The sequence below is a fragment of the Toxotes jaculatrix genome, chromosome 2, assembly GCF_017976425.1.
Source record: "Toxotes jaculatrix isolate fToxJac2 chromosome 2, fToxJac2.pri, whole genome shotgun sequence".
Lineage (NCBI taxonomy): Eukaryota > Metazoa > Chordata > Actinopteri > Toxotidae > Toxotes > Toxotes jaculatrix.
The window spans coordinates 6715631-6730522 of record NC_054395.1 but is presented as its reverse complement, the minus strand read 5'-3'; the positions used below and the strand labels follow the sequence as shown (position 1 = coordinate 6730522).

Here is a 14892-nt window from a genome sequence, read left to right as displayed (position 1 = left end):
TCTCCTGTATGCTTAAGATACATAAGTATACAGGTGCAGTCTTTACTAACACAGGGTCTGATGTACACAGGTGTTTGAGCCTCACTACTACACAGACTGTGTTCTCCAGGACAAGCTCTGCTATGAATCTGTCATATTACACATTCCCCGTGCTGCTGGAAGGACAGCCTCTCTTTGTTAGAGCCCAGGATCCAGTGCCAGAACCCTACAGAGAGCAGCACAGCTCCTTGAGAACAGCAGGGGAATGAGAGGAAGGAGACACAGATCAGCACCAAGTAAAAAGAGGCATAAGAGCCTGTGATTGAACAGAGTTCATGGTCAACATGTTGACCGTGATTTTTTTTTTTCCCCCTGTAGGGAGCCTGCTCATCCACTCTGGTGTTCTCAGTGGTTCTGATTAGACCTCTGCTCCAGTTGAAGTGTGGCAGAGAAATTGTGAAATAACTGATTCAGACACAAACATGTAAAATTATTCAATATTTCCTGACAAATGAAAGATTTGAAATAGACATTGTGTTTTTGTTTTGCTCTCCCTCAGAAACTCCCCAATCATAAGAAATAGGTAAAATTAGCTCTATCCTGACCAGCTACAACAGTAGAATCCTGTTTATGTATTATCATCAATCATTATGAGTGATCAAATATTACAATATGTAATAATAATATCAGTCATAGGCGCCATTTTCCTGCAGAATAACTACCTTTAATTATAACAGTTTAAGTAGATTTTGCTGTAAATACTTTGAATTTAGCATTTTTAATGTTTAATTTGTGATGGAGTTTTTTGACACTGAGGTATTATTAAACTAATAACTTTAACACTGCCGCACTTCTTTAGTTTTTTTTTTTTGCAACTTAAGGACCATGAAAACAGGCTGTAAACACAACACTGAGATTCTAACCTTATAAAGTTAATATATGGCAAACTATAGCAAACAGCACATTTCAGTACAGTATGTGCACACACAGCTTTGAGTGAAGTCTAATCAGTGAAATGAAGAGCCTCTGAGTGTGGTTGTTACAGGCTTTTTACAGATCTTTTTCACAGCAGATAGTTCAACTTGTCATAGTAGGAAAAGCACAGTTGTAACTAGTCAAATTATCGACAGCTCTTTTCTATTATAAGTACGCTGTTCTAGTGAGTCAGCGTACACAAAACCCAGCTCAACAAAATGGAATGCAGTTATCATTGCTGTTATTAATTATAAATGTGCTTTTGCTCGAACATGCCAAAACGTCTGCAGTGAGGTGAAATCTCTCTGAGCTGCAACAGAGGTAAAGAGAGCAGAGACAGAGGCTGCACAAACAACACACACTGCCATGCTAAGTATAAGACACCCCCTTGTGACAATGCATTGAAAATAACCAGACTGAAATGTTTTACAGACACAATCCAAACTTGGTTTTGTAAATGTTGCACACACACGATCACATAAACAGGACCCATATCGTCATGAATTTACATAAACTGTATCAAATTTATTTGTCTCCATCGTCACAGCTCAGAATTCATTTTGCTTATAAGAATACCTGTGTATGCAATTATATGTATTTAATCAAGAGTTTCTTTTGCAATAAAAAATAAACAAAATTTAATTTCAAAATCAAACTTTTCAATGTATTTTTTTTATAGTAATGTCATGTTGTAAATACCATACTACCACCATGTGGTCAAATTACAGCAAAAACACACAAAATCTTAAAAGCACTTTTGGTCAAAAGAACAATTTTCTGATAACATACTCTGATATTTTTCTTTTGTTTATTATTTAAGTTCAGTTATCATGCCCTATACAACGAAACAAATACTCTCCGCAGGTCATCCACTTGTTGTAATAGCTTAAAGACATAAACACCACAGAGGACAGTGTTGATATCTAGGAGTCAAAAAGTGGTACAGTACATGGACAGTGTGATATAACACTTGACAGGCAATGTGTAAAAGTTGAAATGTAGCGATGTAGTTTCTGTCCCAGGCACAGCACCATTCACACTGTGCTCGGGACTACAGCAGCAAACGGTAAACAGGGAACTGTGACATCCTCACACACAGTTACTGTACTTCTGCACCTGCTCCCGGATCTCGTCCCTCACCACAGTGGCATTTTGCCTCAGCTCGTCCAGCTCCGTGTGCTGCCTCTGCATCCGCCGCTCGTTACTCTTGAACTTTTTCTCCAGTTCTGCAACCACAGAGAGCGAGACAGGGCTCAAAATGGGAAATCTACAGCAGGAAGCCACTGTGGTTAATTTATTCCACTTTCTTCTGAAAACCAGAGAGATATCACCACGTTCTCACAGCAAATCATTTACAAAACAAAACTGTTTCATATGCAAGGGGATTCCTCACAGGCAAATCAGGATAAAATGTGCTGAATGGCCAAAGTGCGCAGCCCACTAAAAGAAAAGTTTGTTAACACTGAGATAGGTTTCCATGTACTCACTCTCGAGTTGTTTTATCCCACTCGTGGCTTTATTTAAGAGGTCGTCTGCCTCCTTCTTGATGTTCATTGCCCTCTCGTTGATGGAGTTCAGACCTCCAGACTCCTTACCCAGAGAGTCCACCTTCATCTTGAGCTCACGGTACCGTTGTTCTGTGTCGTTCAGGCTCTGGGAGACAACGCAATATCGTTAGTTAGGATTTCACTTCATTTAGTTTCAAAAAAAAAAAAAATCCTGGTACAGTCAACAATATTTGTTTCCTTTCATCCATTTTGGGATAAAAACATGACATATAGGTTTTCAAAACAAAGCCCAATCCCAACATACTTACCTGCTCCAGTGAGGATGCTAGGTCAGTGGCGTTGTTAGCCAGGGCTTTGGCGTCGTTTGCCATCTGTCTGTTCTGCTCCGTCTTGTTCCTCAGAGCCTCCACCCCTATGGAGAGGTTGTTTAGACGCATCATGACATCCATCTGCTTATCCTCCAGCTGCCTCAGGCTCTCCTCCACCTAGCAGGAAATGAGACATGAAAAAGGTTAAGAAATTAAGGAAGAGGTTTGGCAAAGTAAGGTATTCTATGTTGGAAAGAAAAAACAGAACTTAAAATAAAACACTCTACAGGCAGATGTTCCTCTTGCCTTTAACTCAACAATGAAAGTAATGCAGAGAAAGCTGTAATTTTATACATTGCAGCAAAAAGGTTATCAAGCACAAACAACAGTCAGTTTTCAGACATGCTGTACCTCAGATGTAGCGTTCCTTGTGCTGTTCAGGTTGTTCTGGGCCTCCTTCAGGGCTGTTCTTGCTTTCTCTATGGCCTTCTCAGACATGTCCAACGCCTGCTTGGTGTTATTGGCTTTATCTTTCACTCCCTCTGCTCGCATCCTGCACAACATCACCACCAGAAATATTGAAAATGATGTAATCAGTGTAGTAAAAAAGATTTACCTTAATTTAAAGTATCCCTGCCTTTTGTTTTTACCATTTGGGTGTGTGTGTGTGTGTGTGTGAGTCTGATACGTAAGCAGTGAAAGCTGATTACTGACCAATCCTGCCACTGTATCAGATTATTTAAATAATGAATGAAGTTACAGCTGTTGTGCCTTGTGTGTAAATGCACAGCACCTCTCTCAGTCTGGAGATGCACATGGACAGTATTTTATACATAAACAGCCGTGGGCTGTTTCTCTAAAAAGTCCATAAAACTGGCAAATGAGGGACAGCAGGACTGGGTCAACATAGGTGCACTGCTGAAACAGCATGAAAACAGTGGAGATCACTGTAGTAACGTGGTGAAATGGAAGGAATTTGCCTTGTGTTTTTCCAAGAGGAAAACTATGGATGAAACAGAAATGGGCCTCTTGGAGACAGAACAGAATGATTGGAGAGATGTTCTCACACGCTTATTCAGCATTATCCAATCACTGGCAGAAAGGAACCTGGCACTCAGGTGATCTGTTGACACATTACATCAGGCCAACAATGGGAACTTTCTGAAAGAAGTGGAACTCATGGCTAAATTTGATCCTGTACTGAAAGATCACGTGAGACAAATGGACAGTGGAGCTGAGCATATCACATACTTGGGGAAAACAATTCAAAATGAGTTGATAACCTGTGTAAGTGATAAAATACTGGACACAGTGGTGTCAGAAATCAAGGATTATAAATATTATAATAATAATATTGGATTGCACTTGATGTGAGTCATCAAGAACAGATGTCTGTTTTTGTCCGCACTGTAAGTCTTGACAAAACAGCAGAGATAAAGGAACACTTCTTGTAGCCCCTGGATCTACAGGTCAAGGTTTATTTAGTTTTTTTCTGCCTATTTTTACCTAAGCTTTTGCACATTTTTACATAGTTTTCAGACCTAATTCAACTTTATATTTTATTCATAAACCATTTGTTTTACTTTGTTTCAGGTGCCTCTGTTCATTTACATCATTATTTAAGCATTTGTTTATTTTTTCAATTTTCAAATACTGTCTGTTTTTGCACATTTGCTGTTGCAGTTTATTTAAAACAAAAAAATAATAAAGCAGATTGTGTTTACAGTAAATGATTGGTTTAATTTGTTACTTTTAGTTAGAGCCTAGATGACATTTGGTATCCCACTTAGTTAAGAACGTTAGGTGTAAATCCACCCCAGGCTGCTCTTGTAGCTGAATTTGCTACCATTTCAGATTAAAAACCATAGACGGGTAAAACATGCCCGACTGCTCTTTGAGGTTTTATGTATTGATTCTCTGTGTGGCCAGTAGGGGGAGTTGCTGACTTTGCCAAATATTAATTGAAAGATTTTTCTGCAAGTTTGCAAATCTGGAGTCTGCTTCCATGGCATTAATCACTGTGGATTACAATCTAACTACAAGAAAAAGTTCTCACATTTACTTTTACTTCTTTAAGTGTATTCATATTGACAGAGTACAATAAGAAGTGTACATTTAGGTGTGTGAATGATCAATAATCAGTATTACTGGCAGTAATGAAGGGCCCCAAAATCAAATTTTGCTTAGGGCCCCATGGAGGCTTGGGCCAGCGCCTGGCCGTGCACATTGTGGCTTTTGTGTGCTATTAATGGACCAATGTCTGCACTGAAATGTGGAGAAAAGTCTGATGTTTAGACTTTTTCAGACCTTTAATTCCTTTTATTTGATGTAATATTTGTTTAGGCAGCACGAGAATGAAAGACAGAGCCTTGATGTGTGTGTGTCTCATGAGACAGTAGCGTTACTTACTTGGCATCTTTAGCTTTGTCAAGCAGCTCCTTGACTTTGCTCATGTGCTGCGAGGTTTGGTTGACAACTCCTTCGACGTTGGTGAGATTGGCCAGGCTGTCCTTTATCTGCATGATCAGTTTGTCCAGAGTGGTCCTGTTGACTGGCAGCGTGATCGCCAAGACCTGCTGAGCCACTTTCTCTATGCTCTCTGGATCTGCTCCCTCCTCTGGACGGTAGAGAGGAAGGACAGACAACATATGCAAAATACAGGAACAGTTTAACACCAGAAAACACTTTGTCCTACTACAGGTGAACTCAATTTAGCTGAGTTATGAGTGAAATTTTAGGATTGAGGAGTTCAATTCATTGAGGGCAAAGATTACAGTTTAAAGATCATCAACACACCAGTGAGAAAATCTCTGATCTTCTTAATGAAATCTTTGAGCTTCTTGTTATTGTTTTCAAAGAAGTCCTTCTTTCTCTGGGCTTTCTCCAGCGTGTTCATCGCCTGGTTCTTCACATCCTGTGTCAGAGAGGCTATGTCCTGGAGCTGGATACAGGGAAGCAAGATCTCAAGTCAACAGAGAAACTCTGCACTCAGTAAAAACACGGTGTGTTTGAAAACTCTCAGCACCTTTCTTACGACGCCCTGCAGCTCATCTTTAGCTGCGTTCAGACTGTCTGTGACGTTCCTGGCATGATTCAGTGCTGCTATGGAAGAGCTCACTGTCCCGTTGCATCCCTCTCTTCCACACACACGATTACCCTGATCGTCGCGGCAACCGGCACCACCACAATGGCTGTCTGGGCAACTGCCATTTGCACTGGCGTTGCTATGACCACCGCATACCTGAAGGGAGCAACAATGCAGGTTGGGTAATTTTTAGTAAAAACATCTCAAAGTGAAAACAACTTTGTTTATTGAGACGAAGAAAAAAAACGTTCTATTCAATATTCCTTTCTCACACTGCCAATATCCAATATATATATATATACACACTGTATATTCATCTTTTTCCACTGGGAGCTGGGACATTAAAGATTCATATATAGTTCTATGATGTTAAACCAAATTAATTACTGAAGAACCCGTCAAATTTAAGGGCTTCACATAACCATACAGGGCTTGAACTGTTTATGCTATTAAAACATTAAACCATATTAGTTACTAATATAGGTGAGACATACAAAACCGTTTCTCTATTATTATCGTTGTTTAATTATTACAAGATTTTATTTTTTGTGCATTTCAAAAATGTAAAGTAACAAAGAGTTTTCTTGCTGTCATCTTGAAGTGAGCAATCTAAAGAATGAGAAAACCAAAAAAAAATGGAACATTAAATCTCAGTTTTATCTTTTTGTTCTGTGGATTTCTGCACTTCTTCACCTTGGAGAGCTACAACTACTGACAGATATTATCATTCACAGCTGCGCTCACCAGTGATGCCACACAGCCTCTAAGTTATGAACATTATTAAACACACCAGAAATATCCAGAGATACCACGAGACAAACATTGCAATGACACTAAATCAGCAACAGGCAGAAGATATAAATAATACCCATTCAAATTCAGTAGTTAAGGGTTAAGTTGTGTAACTTTTTTTGACTTCCTCTACTACTGATGAGGATGAGGATGGGCCTTTCTGCCATTCAGTGTGTCACAAAAAAGAAGGTTACCATAAGCGGAGTGTCTTTGTTTTAAAAAGAGATCCAGTGCTGTTCACAGAGCTCCCTCACCTAACCTGAAGTCCAGCAACGACTTACTAATGAAGCTGCTTTTACAACTTGTGGCCACTAGGTGTCACCGTAGGACTTGAGCATGTCAAATTCATTAACAGTTATTAGGAAAAGCAACAAGCGTTGTCTTGTCATAAGACTCTATTCACTGTGCTCACAACAAACTGGGCAAACCTGTATTGCAGTCCATCGCTGTAAACTACAGAAAAACTCTATATTTTCTACTGCTAGAGACACTATTTCTTTTGTTCATAACAGCTACTGTGATCACTGAGGAACCTGACAGTCAAGGTTAGTATTTGTCGTTAACAGTGCTCCTCCATTGATACTTTAAATGCCGTATTGCCTAAAACATTTTATTTTGACTTTACATGGTGGGAAAACGCAGCACAAAACAAAACAACAGAAAACAATAAGGCTTCTATCTTCTTTTTTTTAATTTTTCCCATTTGTGAGACTGAACTAATAATTGTATGATCAGATGATAACTGAGCCACTATAGACTACAGACACAGCTGGGTAGACAATCACATGAATAAATGAATGAAGTACTTCTGCCTACCTTGTGACTGAGGTGATGGACTTTCTTATCCAGGTCATGGGCCTTCTGCTGCAGCTCGTTCACTGATTTGTTCTGAGCAGCCAGAGCACGGAGGAACCTGTCTTTACTGCTCTCCAGCAGTTGTTCAGTAAGATTGCGGGTCACTTTGGACTGTTCCACCGGACTGAAAGGACCGTACACTGAGGCATTGCATTTCTCCTCAGCCTCCCTCGACGCCCAGTACTTTTTGATTTTCTCAAACTGATCTGTAAGGAGACAGGAGCAAGTGTTTGTGTTTAAAAGCTGTGATGTGTCTACTGCGTCACACATTTTAAAGTCTGCTGCCACTCTGTGTAGGTAATGTGAAATTCCTGTAAGCTTCACTGACTTGATTAGAGTTTGCTACCTGAAAATCCTGAGGTGAGGTAGTCATCCAGCAGGCGTCGTTTCTGATCCACAGTGGTGTTGATGTCCCTCAAGTCTCTCTCCAGATCATTCAGTGTGCGCCTCAGTGCCCCTTCTTCTTCTGCTGTAGTATTTAGCTCTCGGCCGACGCCCATCAGACGCCCGTCGGTCAGGGCAATCTCAGCCCTGGAACATGTAGAGCAGGTTATTTTATGTACTGTTTAGTCAGTTGGTTGGTGGCAGGTGAAAAAAACAAATATATTAAAATCAGAGTTACATCCTCACCTGAGGTCATCGATGCTCTGTCCAATCAGCTGGTGGATCCTGTCGCTGTCCTCCATGCTGATCAGATCCTGCACCTGCTTCAGCTTCTTCTCCAGCTCTCTGATACGGGTGTCCCCGACTCCCGGCGTGAGCCCGCTCTCCAGGATCTTCCGCACGGTGTCCTGGATGTGTTCCAGGTCCCTTCTGATCTGGCACAGTGCGTCGTCCCACAGCTGGAAGCACGGGTGACACTGGACACATTTGGGGAAGACGCCAGTGAAGCCGCGAGCGCATTCATTGCACTGCTTCCCCGCTGCTCCCTGCCGGCACTCACATGCCCCAGATGTTCGGTCACACTGGACAATCTCTGAGCCCAGTGGGTGACAGTTACACTCTGAAGAAGTGAGGACAGAAAGACGGGGGGGGGGCAGAAGGGGGAGGACAGAGAGAAAAGCATTAACAATGGTCTGCAGGTGAAACATGACCAAAAAAAGAATCTACTCATGTCTTACAGAAGCAGTTAGAAAGAATTTCACTGCCTCAAAATACAAAATTGTTTATTAACCTTAATTAAATAGTGCACAGTAATATTAAAATCTTTGGGTTTTAAGATATATAATTATGAGTTAAATTTACTTAAATGATAAATAAATAATAAGGAGATACAATAAACAGAAAAAGAACAAAATAAAACCAGGTCACTGTTCTTTTGAAAAACCCTTTCCTTCTTTTATGCTCAGTCCACACTGCTGTTAATGGAGCTCACAGACCTTCATTTGTATGCACTTACATTTTCATTATTATTTTCATTACTTTTTTATATTGAAATACTTATCTGTACAGCTGCTCCATAAATGTGCAATACTTCTCTCAGGGACCACATTCCTATATTTATATTTATTATAACACCCCTGGTATGTGCAATTACATATATATTATATATTATATATTATATATTATATATATATTATATATATTTTATATCTATCTATCTATCTATATCTATATATATATATATAATTTACTGTAGATTCTGTATATACTCTGTATACCATAACCGCAACTATGTATATTTTTACACCTTAATAATAATTATATAAATATATTATTATATAATTTTATATAAATTACGTGTATAAATACATATATTTTTTAGATAGATATAGATGAATTATGCATATGTTTATGTAGATTATATTATAATGCCATAGAAATAGGTGAACGAGACTGGATCAGTTCACAGCAGTAAAACTGAAAAGAATGGGAGATGAACTTTGGTGTGATTGGGAATGATGCACTGATTTGACAGTTTTGTAGATTCACTAAATGCTGCTGCATTATTAGCTCTCTAAACAGTGACCGAACTTGTGTCATTAGAATATGATACCTGTTCACAGGTGCTATTTATTCTATGAGGTATCTATGGTATTTGTCACAAGGTGAGTTACCTTGACACTGCACCCGTGGGTCTCCCCAGTGGAACTGCTCACACTCGGTGCATTGTTTACCTCCAAAGCCTGCATGACAGTGGCACTGGCCTGTGAACTTCAGAGGAGAGAGAGAGAGAGGCAGATTGACAAAGTCTGAAAGATTTCACCTTTTTGTCCAAGTTTGCTTTTGCATGAATCATTTTCATGCCTTCGGACGCCTTCAGGCTTCCTCACCATGTTGCAGTGAGCTCCCAGGGCGTGTTGTGGGTTGCAGCGACAGGGCTCACAGCCTCCGTCCTGACCGTAGTTCCAGTGGTTAGGAGCACACTGGTCACAGTTATGGCCGACCACGTTCTCCCTGCAAGGGCAGGCTCCAGTCTGCGGGTCACAGTGACACTGTCCATCACTGCAGGCAGACTGGAGGGTGCCTGAGGTCACACAGGTGCAGCCTGAGAAGAAACATACATTCAGTGAATGTCTATATGTTCCACAGAACTGATACACATACAGACAAAAACAGCAGCAGCATCGTTTTAATTTTTCTTCTCTTTAAACTTAAAAGTTGAGAGAGCAGTTGGTGGTACATCGCCCACTCATATTTAAGCAGGCTGTTAATGCGCATATCAGAAATTTTATTAGAAGCTTTAGCTCCTACACCATCGAAAATTACAAGAAAGCAAAAACTGGGGGCAATTTGAGTAAATTTTTTAGAAGTACTTTAATATCTGCCATCATCACTCACGTCTGCAGTCGTGGGCCAGAGCGTTGCCATAGTACCCCTGTTGACAGCTGGCGCAGGACGGCCCGTCAGTGTGGTACAGGCACTTGAGGCACTGGCCGGTCCTGGGGTCACACGACTCAGGGTCCTGGGTGTCGATGTTGCCGTTGCACCTGCACGGTAGGCACTGCCCACTGGGCTGCTCTGGGTTACCATAGTAACCAGGGGCGCACTGGTCACAGCGGGGCCCTGGGAGAGAAAGGGGAGAATATGGAATGAAAGTTAAAATCAGAGTGTTAGATATTGAATAGTTCATTGCCTAATCAGCCATAGTTTCTATTGTAAACTCAGTTTCTTTGTGCACTGTGAGAAGTGATCAACAAATATAAGACACACTGTAGTAGCTTACCAGTGTAGCCCTGTCTGCAGTTACAGATGATCTGGTTAGAGCTGTGGTCGGCTTCACAAGAGTGTCCGTTGAAGTGATCTGAGCCAGGGTTACCAGGGCAGGGGCAGGGCCGACAGTGCTGCCCTGAGCCAAGCACCGGGTTTCCAAAGAACCCCTCCACACACCTGGGACGAACGAGGGAGACATTTACCATCAGTCTGATAACCAGGGACAATGGAACTGACTAAAGCCTGGCAATGAGTATCGTATCCATAGTATATCCTTATCCATACAGTAGAGTCCTCACCGTTCACAGAGGTGGCCTGCAGTGTAGTCCCTGCAGTCTCTACACTCTCCGGTGCGGGGGTCACAGATGTCTGCATGGCCGTTACACTGACAGGGGCTGCAGCTGGGGAAGCCCCACTGGCCTGGTTGGCAGTCTGAGCATGCACGTCCAGTGGCTCCCGGCCTGCACTGGCACTGGCCTGTAACCGGGTCACACTGGTGGCTTAACGAGCCCTCGGAGTGGCAGTCACAGGCTGGACAGGAGGAGGCATTTAAATGGTTAATCACTCTTTCCTTCTCAAACGCTAATCGCTTTCTGTGCTTCTTACTAAATGGGGAACCAAAAATATATTATTTAAGAGATTGTTGTTTTCTTCTGTCTTTGTGTGTCAGCCCTGCGACTGACTGGCGACCAGTCCAGGGTGTACCCCGCCTCTCGCCCATAGTCAGCTGGGATAGGCTCCAGCTCCCCGCGACCCTGACAGATTAAGCGGTATAGAAAATGGATGGATGGATGTTGGGTCGTGAGTTCAAGGCTGTTTCCACATGAAAAGCAAATTAGCACGGACAACATAATAGTGTGTCTTTTCCATTATAAGCAAATACTGCTGCTTTGTAATTAAGCTCAATGATCTATGCAAATATGGAACTAATGTGATGCTGATGATGCTGAAAGCCATTTTATTGTAGGCCAAACCAATTTGCTCTTTTGGCTTTAAATTATATGGCTCAACTGGACTTCTCTTTGGGTGGCATGAGATCTTAATTTAAAAACACAGTGTAGGGCCAATAGACATTTTCCACAATGTCAGGGTCTGAAAACATTCAGATATTGTATGCCTCGTGTGCTCTGCCACAGAAAATATGAGGTTCTACACACAACATTTTACTGAAACATAAGAATGTGTTAGAGGGAAATTGTGTGTTTTCTTTTTGACAGAACAGCAACATAATTGCAAGGCACCATGTTCATCTTTCAATTCATAAATAATTTCTCAGTCTTCATAGGAAACCCAGTCTCCTGAATGTCTTTGATGGGCCTGTAACCATTTATGAGTTTTTTTGCTGTTGCATATTATGTTGATATTTTCAGAGTGTGTTTGTCATTTACTGCTATTCCTGTTGGCAAATCACCCAAGCAGACCGACACACGTCAGCCCAAGAACATGCTGTGTTTGGAAGCTTTTGTAATGTGGTCTTCCAATTATTAAACCTTTAACTGAGAATCTGTTTATCTTTGATTATCTCTGAAGATTTGTTTGTATCTGCTGTACTCAAGTTCTCCAGATTAAATAAAGCTTCTATACTGTGCCATTTACCATGTGACAGACTATACGGATTTTACAGTGGACTCACCAGTGCAGCCATTCACTCCAAAGCCATAGGTTCCTGGGGCACACTGGTCACAATGTCGACCCATGACATTGGGTTTACATCGACACTGGCCGCCGACCTTATCGCACTCACCACTGAGGGAACCCTGAGGGTTGCACTCACAGGCTGGAGGAAACATACACATGAAGGTCAAGAACGGAAAGAAACCAGAAAATTAAAAAAGAAACATCTTCTAAATCTGTGTGTTTATGTATCTACTTACGCAGAGCACCATCATGAATGATGGATGAAATACTACAGATGAGTTTGGAGCACATCTCAGCCAGGGCAGGCATCGGCGTGATCATAAAGGAATCCAGACACATGTAGCGAATCATCTCCTCCCGCCGCTGCTCTGCCTCTGGCTCATTACCTTGGAAACCGGGAAGTTCTGTGTATTTGGGGATCAGAACCAGCTACAGAGATGGAAAGTAAACAGAGAATCAAAGGTTTAAAAGGATTACAGTTATCAGTGTAAATAGGCAGGGATTATGAGCCACGGAGCCAATATTAATCACCAGAGGCTGATAAGCCATAGTAGTCAACTTATGCAAACAAAAACATACAAATGCTTTTGAAAAGAGGTCTCAGAAGGAAAATGCCTCTAAAAGCCAGTTTAGAGTTTATTCTGTGCCTCATGATAGCATATGAACATCTCAACATGTTTTCAGTTGAGTAAACAAAGGAGCAAAAACAATCTGAAGAATAAAGAACGCCCACACACCGGATGAATGCTCCCCAATCAGGCAAGTTACTGAGTACAAAAGGGTCAAAGGTCAAAGCATTGCAATTGTACTTGTAACCGACTTTTATGGAATCATTTCATTAGTGTGTGGGTGTCCTTTGTTCTCAGGGTTTACTCTAGAAATGTGCTTTATATTGACAAGAAAACACTGACTACAAATGAGGTAATTTAAATACTGCACAAAATCCTTTTCATGGTTAAAGAAATGACTTTAATGTCTTTACAGGTGCTTGAAAGGGACATTTACATACTTATTTAAAACCTAGTTCCAAGCATTACGTTCAAGATAAATTCAACATCTACTTTTAGTTTTTCCAAACACTATGGGGAAATCTCATGATACAAAGGTCCAACCAGCATGCATACAGCACGTGGCTACTTTTCCTGAAATGAGTTTACCCTTCATTATTTAATACTCGACTCCTTGTTGAGCTCTTGTGGACTACTTGTTAAAACTGGTGATGTCGGTAGCCAAGACTACTGCGACCTTTCAAACAGACTTACCAATCTTACTTAATAATAATAATAGCAATGTTAGCTCACCGAGTCAATAAGAATGAAGGCTGTCAGATGTCTGTGTGAGACCCCGTGGCGCTGGAACCTGATTGCAACCACGTAACGATTACTGGGCTCGAAACAGAATGGCCTGGGCATCTGGATATACCTGGAAAAATACAAAAATGCTTCAAAGCTAAATGCATGCATATAAATTCATACATGCCATAGTTTGTAATAATTTTCTCTCTCTGTCTATTTCCCCCTCTCTTCCTTTTTTCCTTCCACAGATGTGAAGTAACAAATTCTATGCAAGTTTCACAGACACAAGAGGAAATGGACTGATTCCAGGTTTGATTTGTTTGTTATTTACTGTGTATTTGTCGGAATGACTACACAAACACAATATAAAGGACAATTCCTTTCACATCTATTTTGATTTTAAAGTTAAACACTGAACATGATATGGAACAATGTTAATCTGCTGACTGAGATATTTCAGTGGCAGGTTATTTCTTACTTTCATGCCTGACTTGTTATGTGTTTCTAGAGAAACCGCTGTTCACCAGCGCAGGCTTGATCCACCCTCTACCTGCATTTGGCTTCCACCCTGTGTCTGTGTTTTGGCCTCACTTTGTTAATTGGTTTTGGCTGATGGACCCACCACAGAAGGAGGACGGAAGCCAAGTTATGGTCCGCTGAGACAGCCAGATCCGGGCAGGGTCTGACCTCTTAGTTCCAGATGAGTTCAGACTGTGAAAGGCTTTTCAGCAAGTTGAAACTAAACAGTCTTAGTGTTAGGCTTTCTCTGTTTTGTTATCCTCTGTCCTATTCTTTGCTACAGGGATAATTAACATATAATCTCCTCTGATCTGCAATAATACAGCTAATGTGTTGGACTCTGCAATAGTGCAATAAGCTTTTCACATCTTAATGTATCAATATGAGGGAAATATTGCGCTGTAATCATTTAATTTAAGGCTTTTACTGATCTTCCTGTTCAAGCAGGTAACATATAGGTCTTAACAAGCCTTTACACTAGAAAGGAGCAACATGAGAACAGTCCAATGTAAATGTAACTTTTATTATTCTTATTTTGATCATTTCAAGCTGATTTTATCTTATTACCAAGTTATTGTAGTGTGTTTATTCTCCTGTATTTCAGGTGATACCAGATATTCTTTTCTTTAGTTGAGGATCAGACCTGAACGAGACTTAACAAGTCTCCAACTGTGGTTTGACCTCAGAAAATAAAACTTACTAGAGAAACGGAAAATACCTGAACTGAAAAGTCACTCTCTCACTCAAGTCCTCTCATTGTCAGCAATGTTATTTGGTATATCAAA

The 14892-nt window shown here is 40.9% G+C and overlaps 1 protein-coding gene across 1 annotated transcript in view; it reads right to left on the bottom strand.

The window, feature by feature from the left end:
- Positions 1–1451: 1451 nt before the first annotated feature.
- Positions 1452–14892, bottom strand: part of lamb2l (laminin, beta 2-like) — a 49575-nt gene continuing 36134 nt past the window's right edge. Inside the window, exons 18-35 of the mRNA XM_041058256.1 lie at positions 13595–13715; positions 12530–12722; positions 12289–12432; positions 10955–11186; positions 10669–10832; positions 10284–10508; positions 9776–9990; positions 9560–9656; positions 8133–8505; positions 7849–8033; positions 7464–7708; positions 5796–6011; positions 5567–5711; positions 5180–5387; positions 3182–3323; positions 2771–2947; positions 2442–2607; positions 1452–2180 (exon numbers count right to left, since the gene is read on the bottom strand). Of these exons, the coding sequence (XP_040914190.1) occupies positions 2044–2180; positions 2442–2607; positions 2771–2947; positions 3182–3323; positions 5180–5387; positions 5567–5711; positions 5796–6011; positions 7464–7708; positions 7849–8033; positions 8133–8505; positions 9560–9656; positions 9776–9990; positions 10284–10508; positions 10669–10832; positions 10955–11186; positions 12289–12432; positions 12530–12722; positions 13595–13715 (3385 nt within the window). The 3' untranslated portion in view covers positions 1452–2043. The remainder of the gene's footprint in view (positions 2181–2441; positions 2608–2770; positions 2948–3181; positions 3324–5179; positions 5388–5566; positions 5712–5795; positions 6012–7463; positions 7709–7848; positions 8034–8132; positions 8506–9559; positions 9657–9775; positions 9991–10283; positions 10509–10668; positions 10833–10954; positions 11187–12288; positions 12433–12529; positions 12723–13594; positions 13716–14892) is intronic.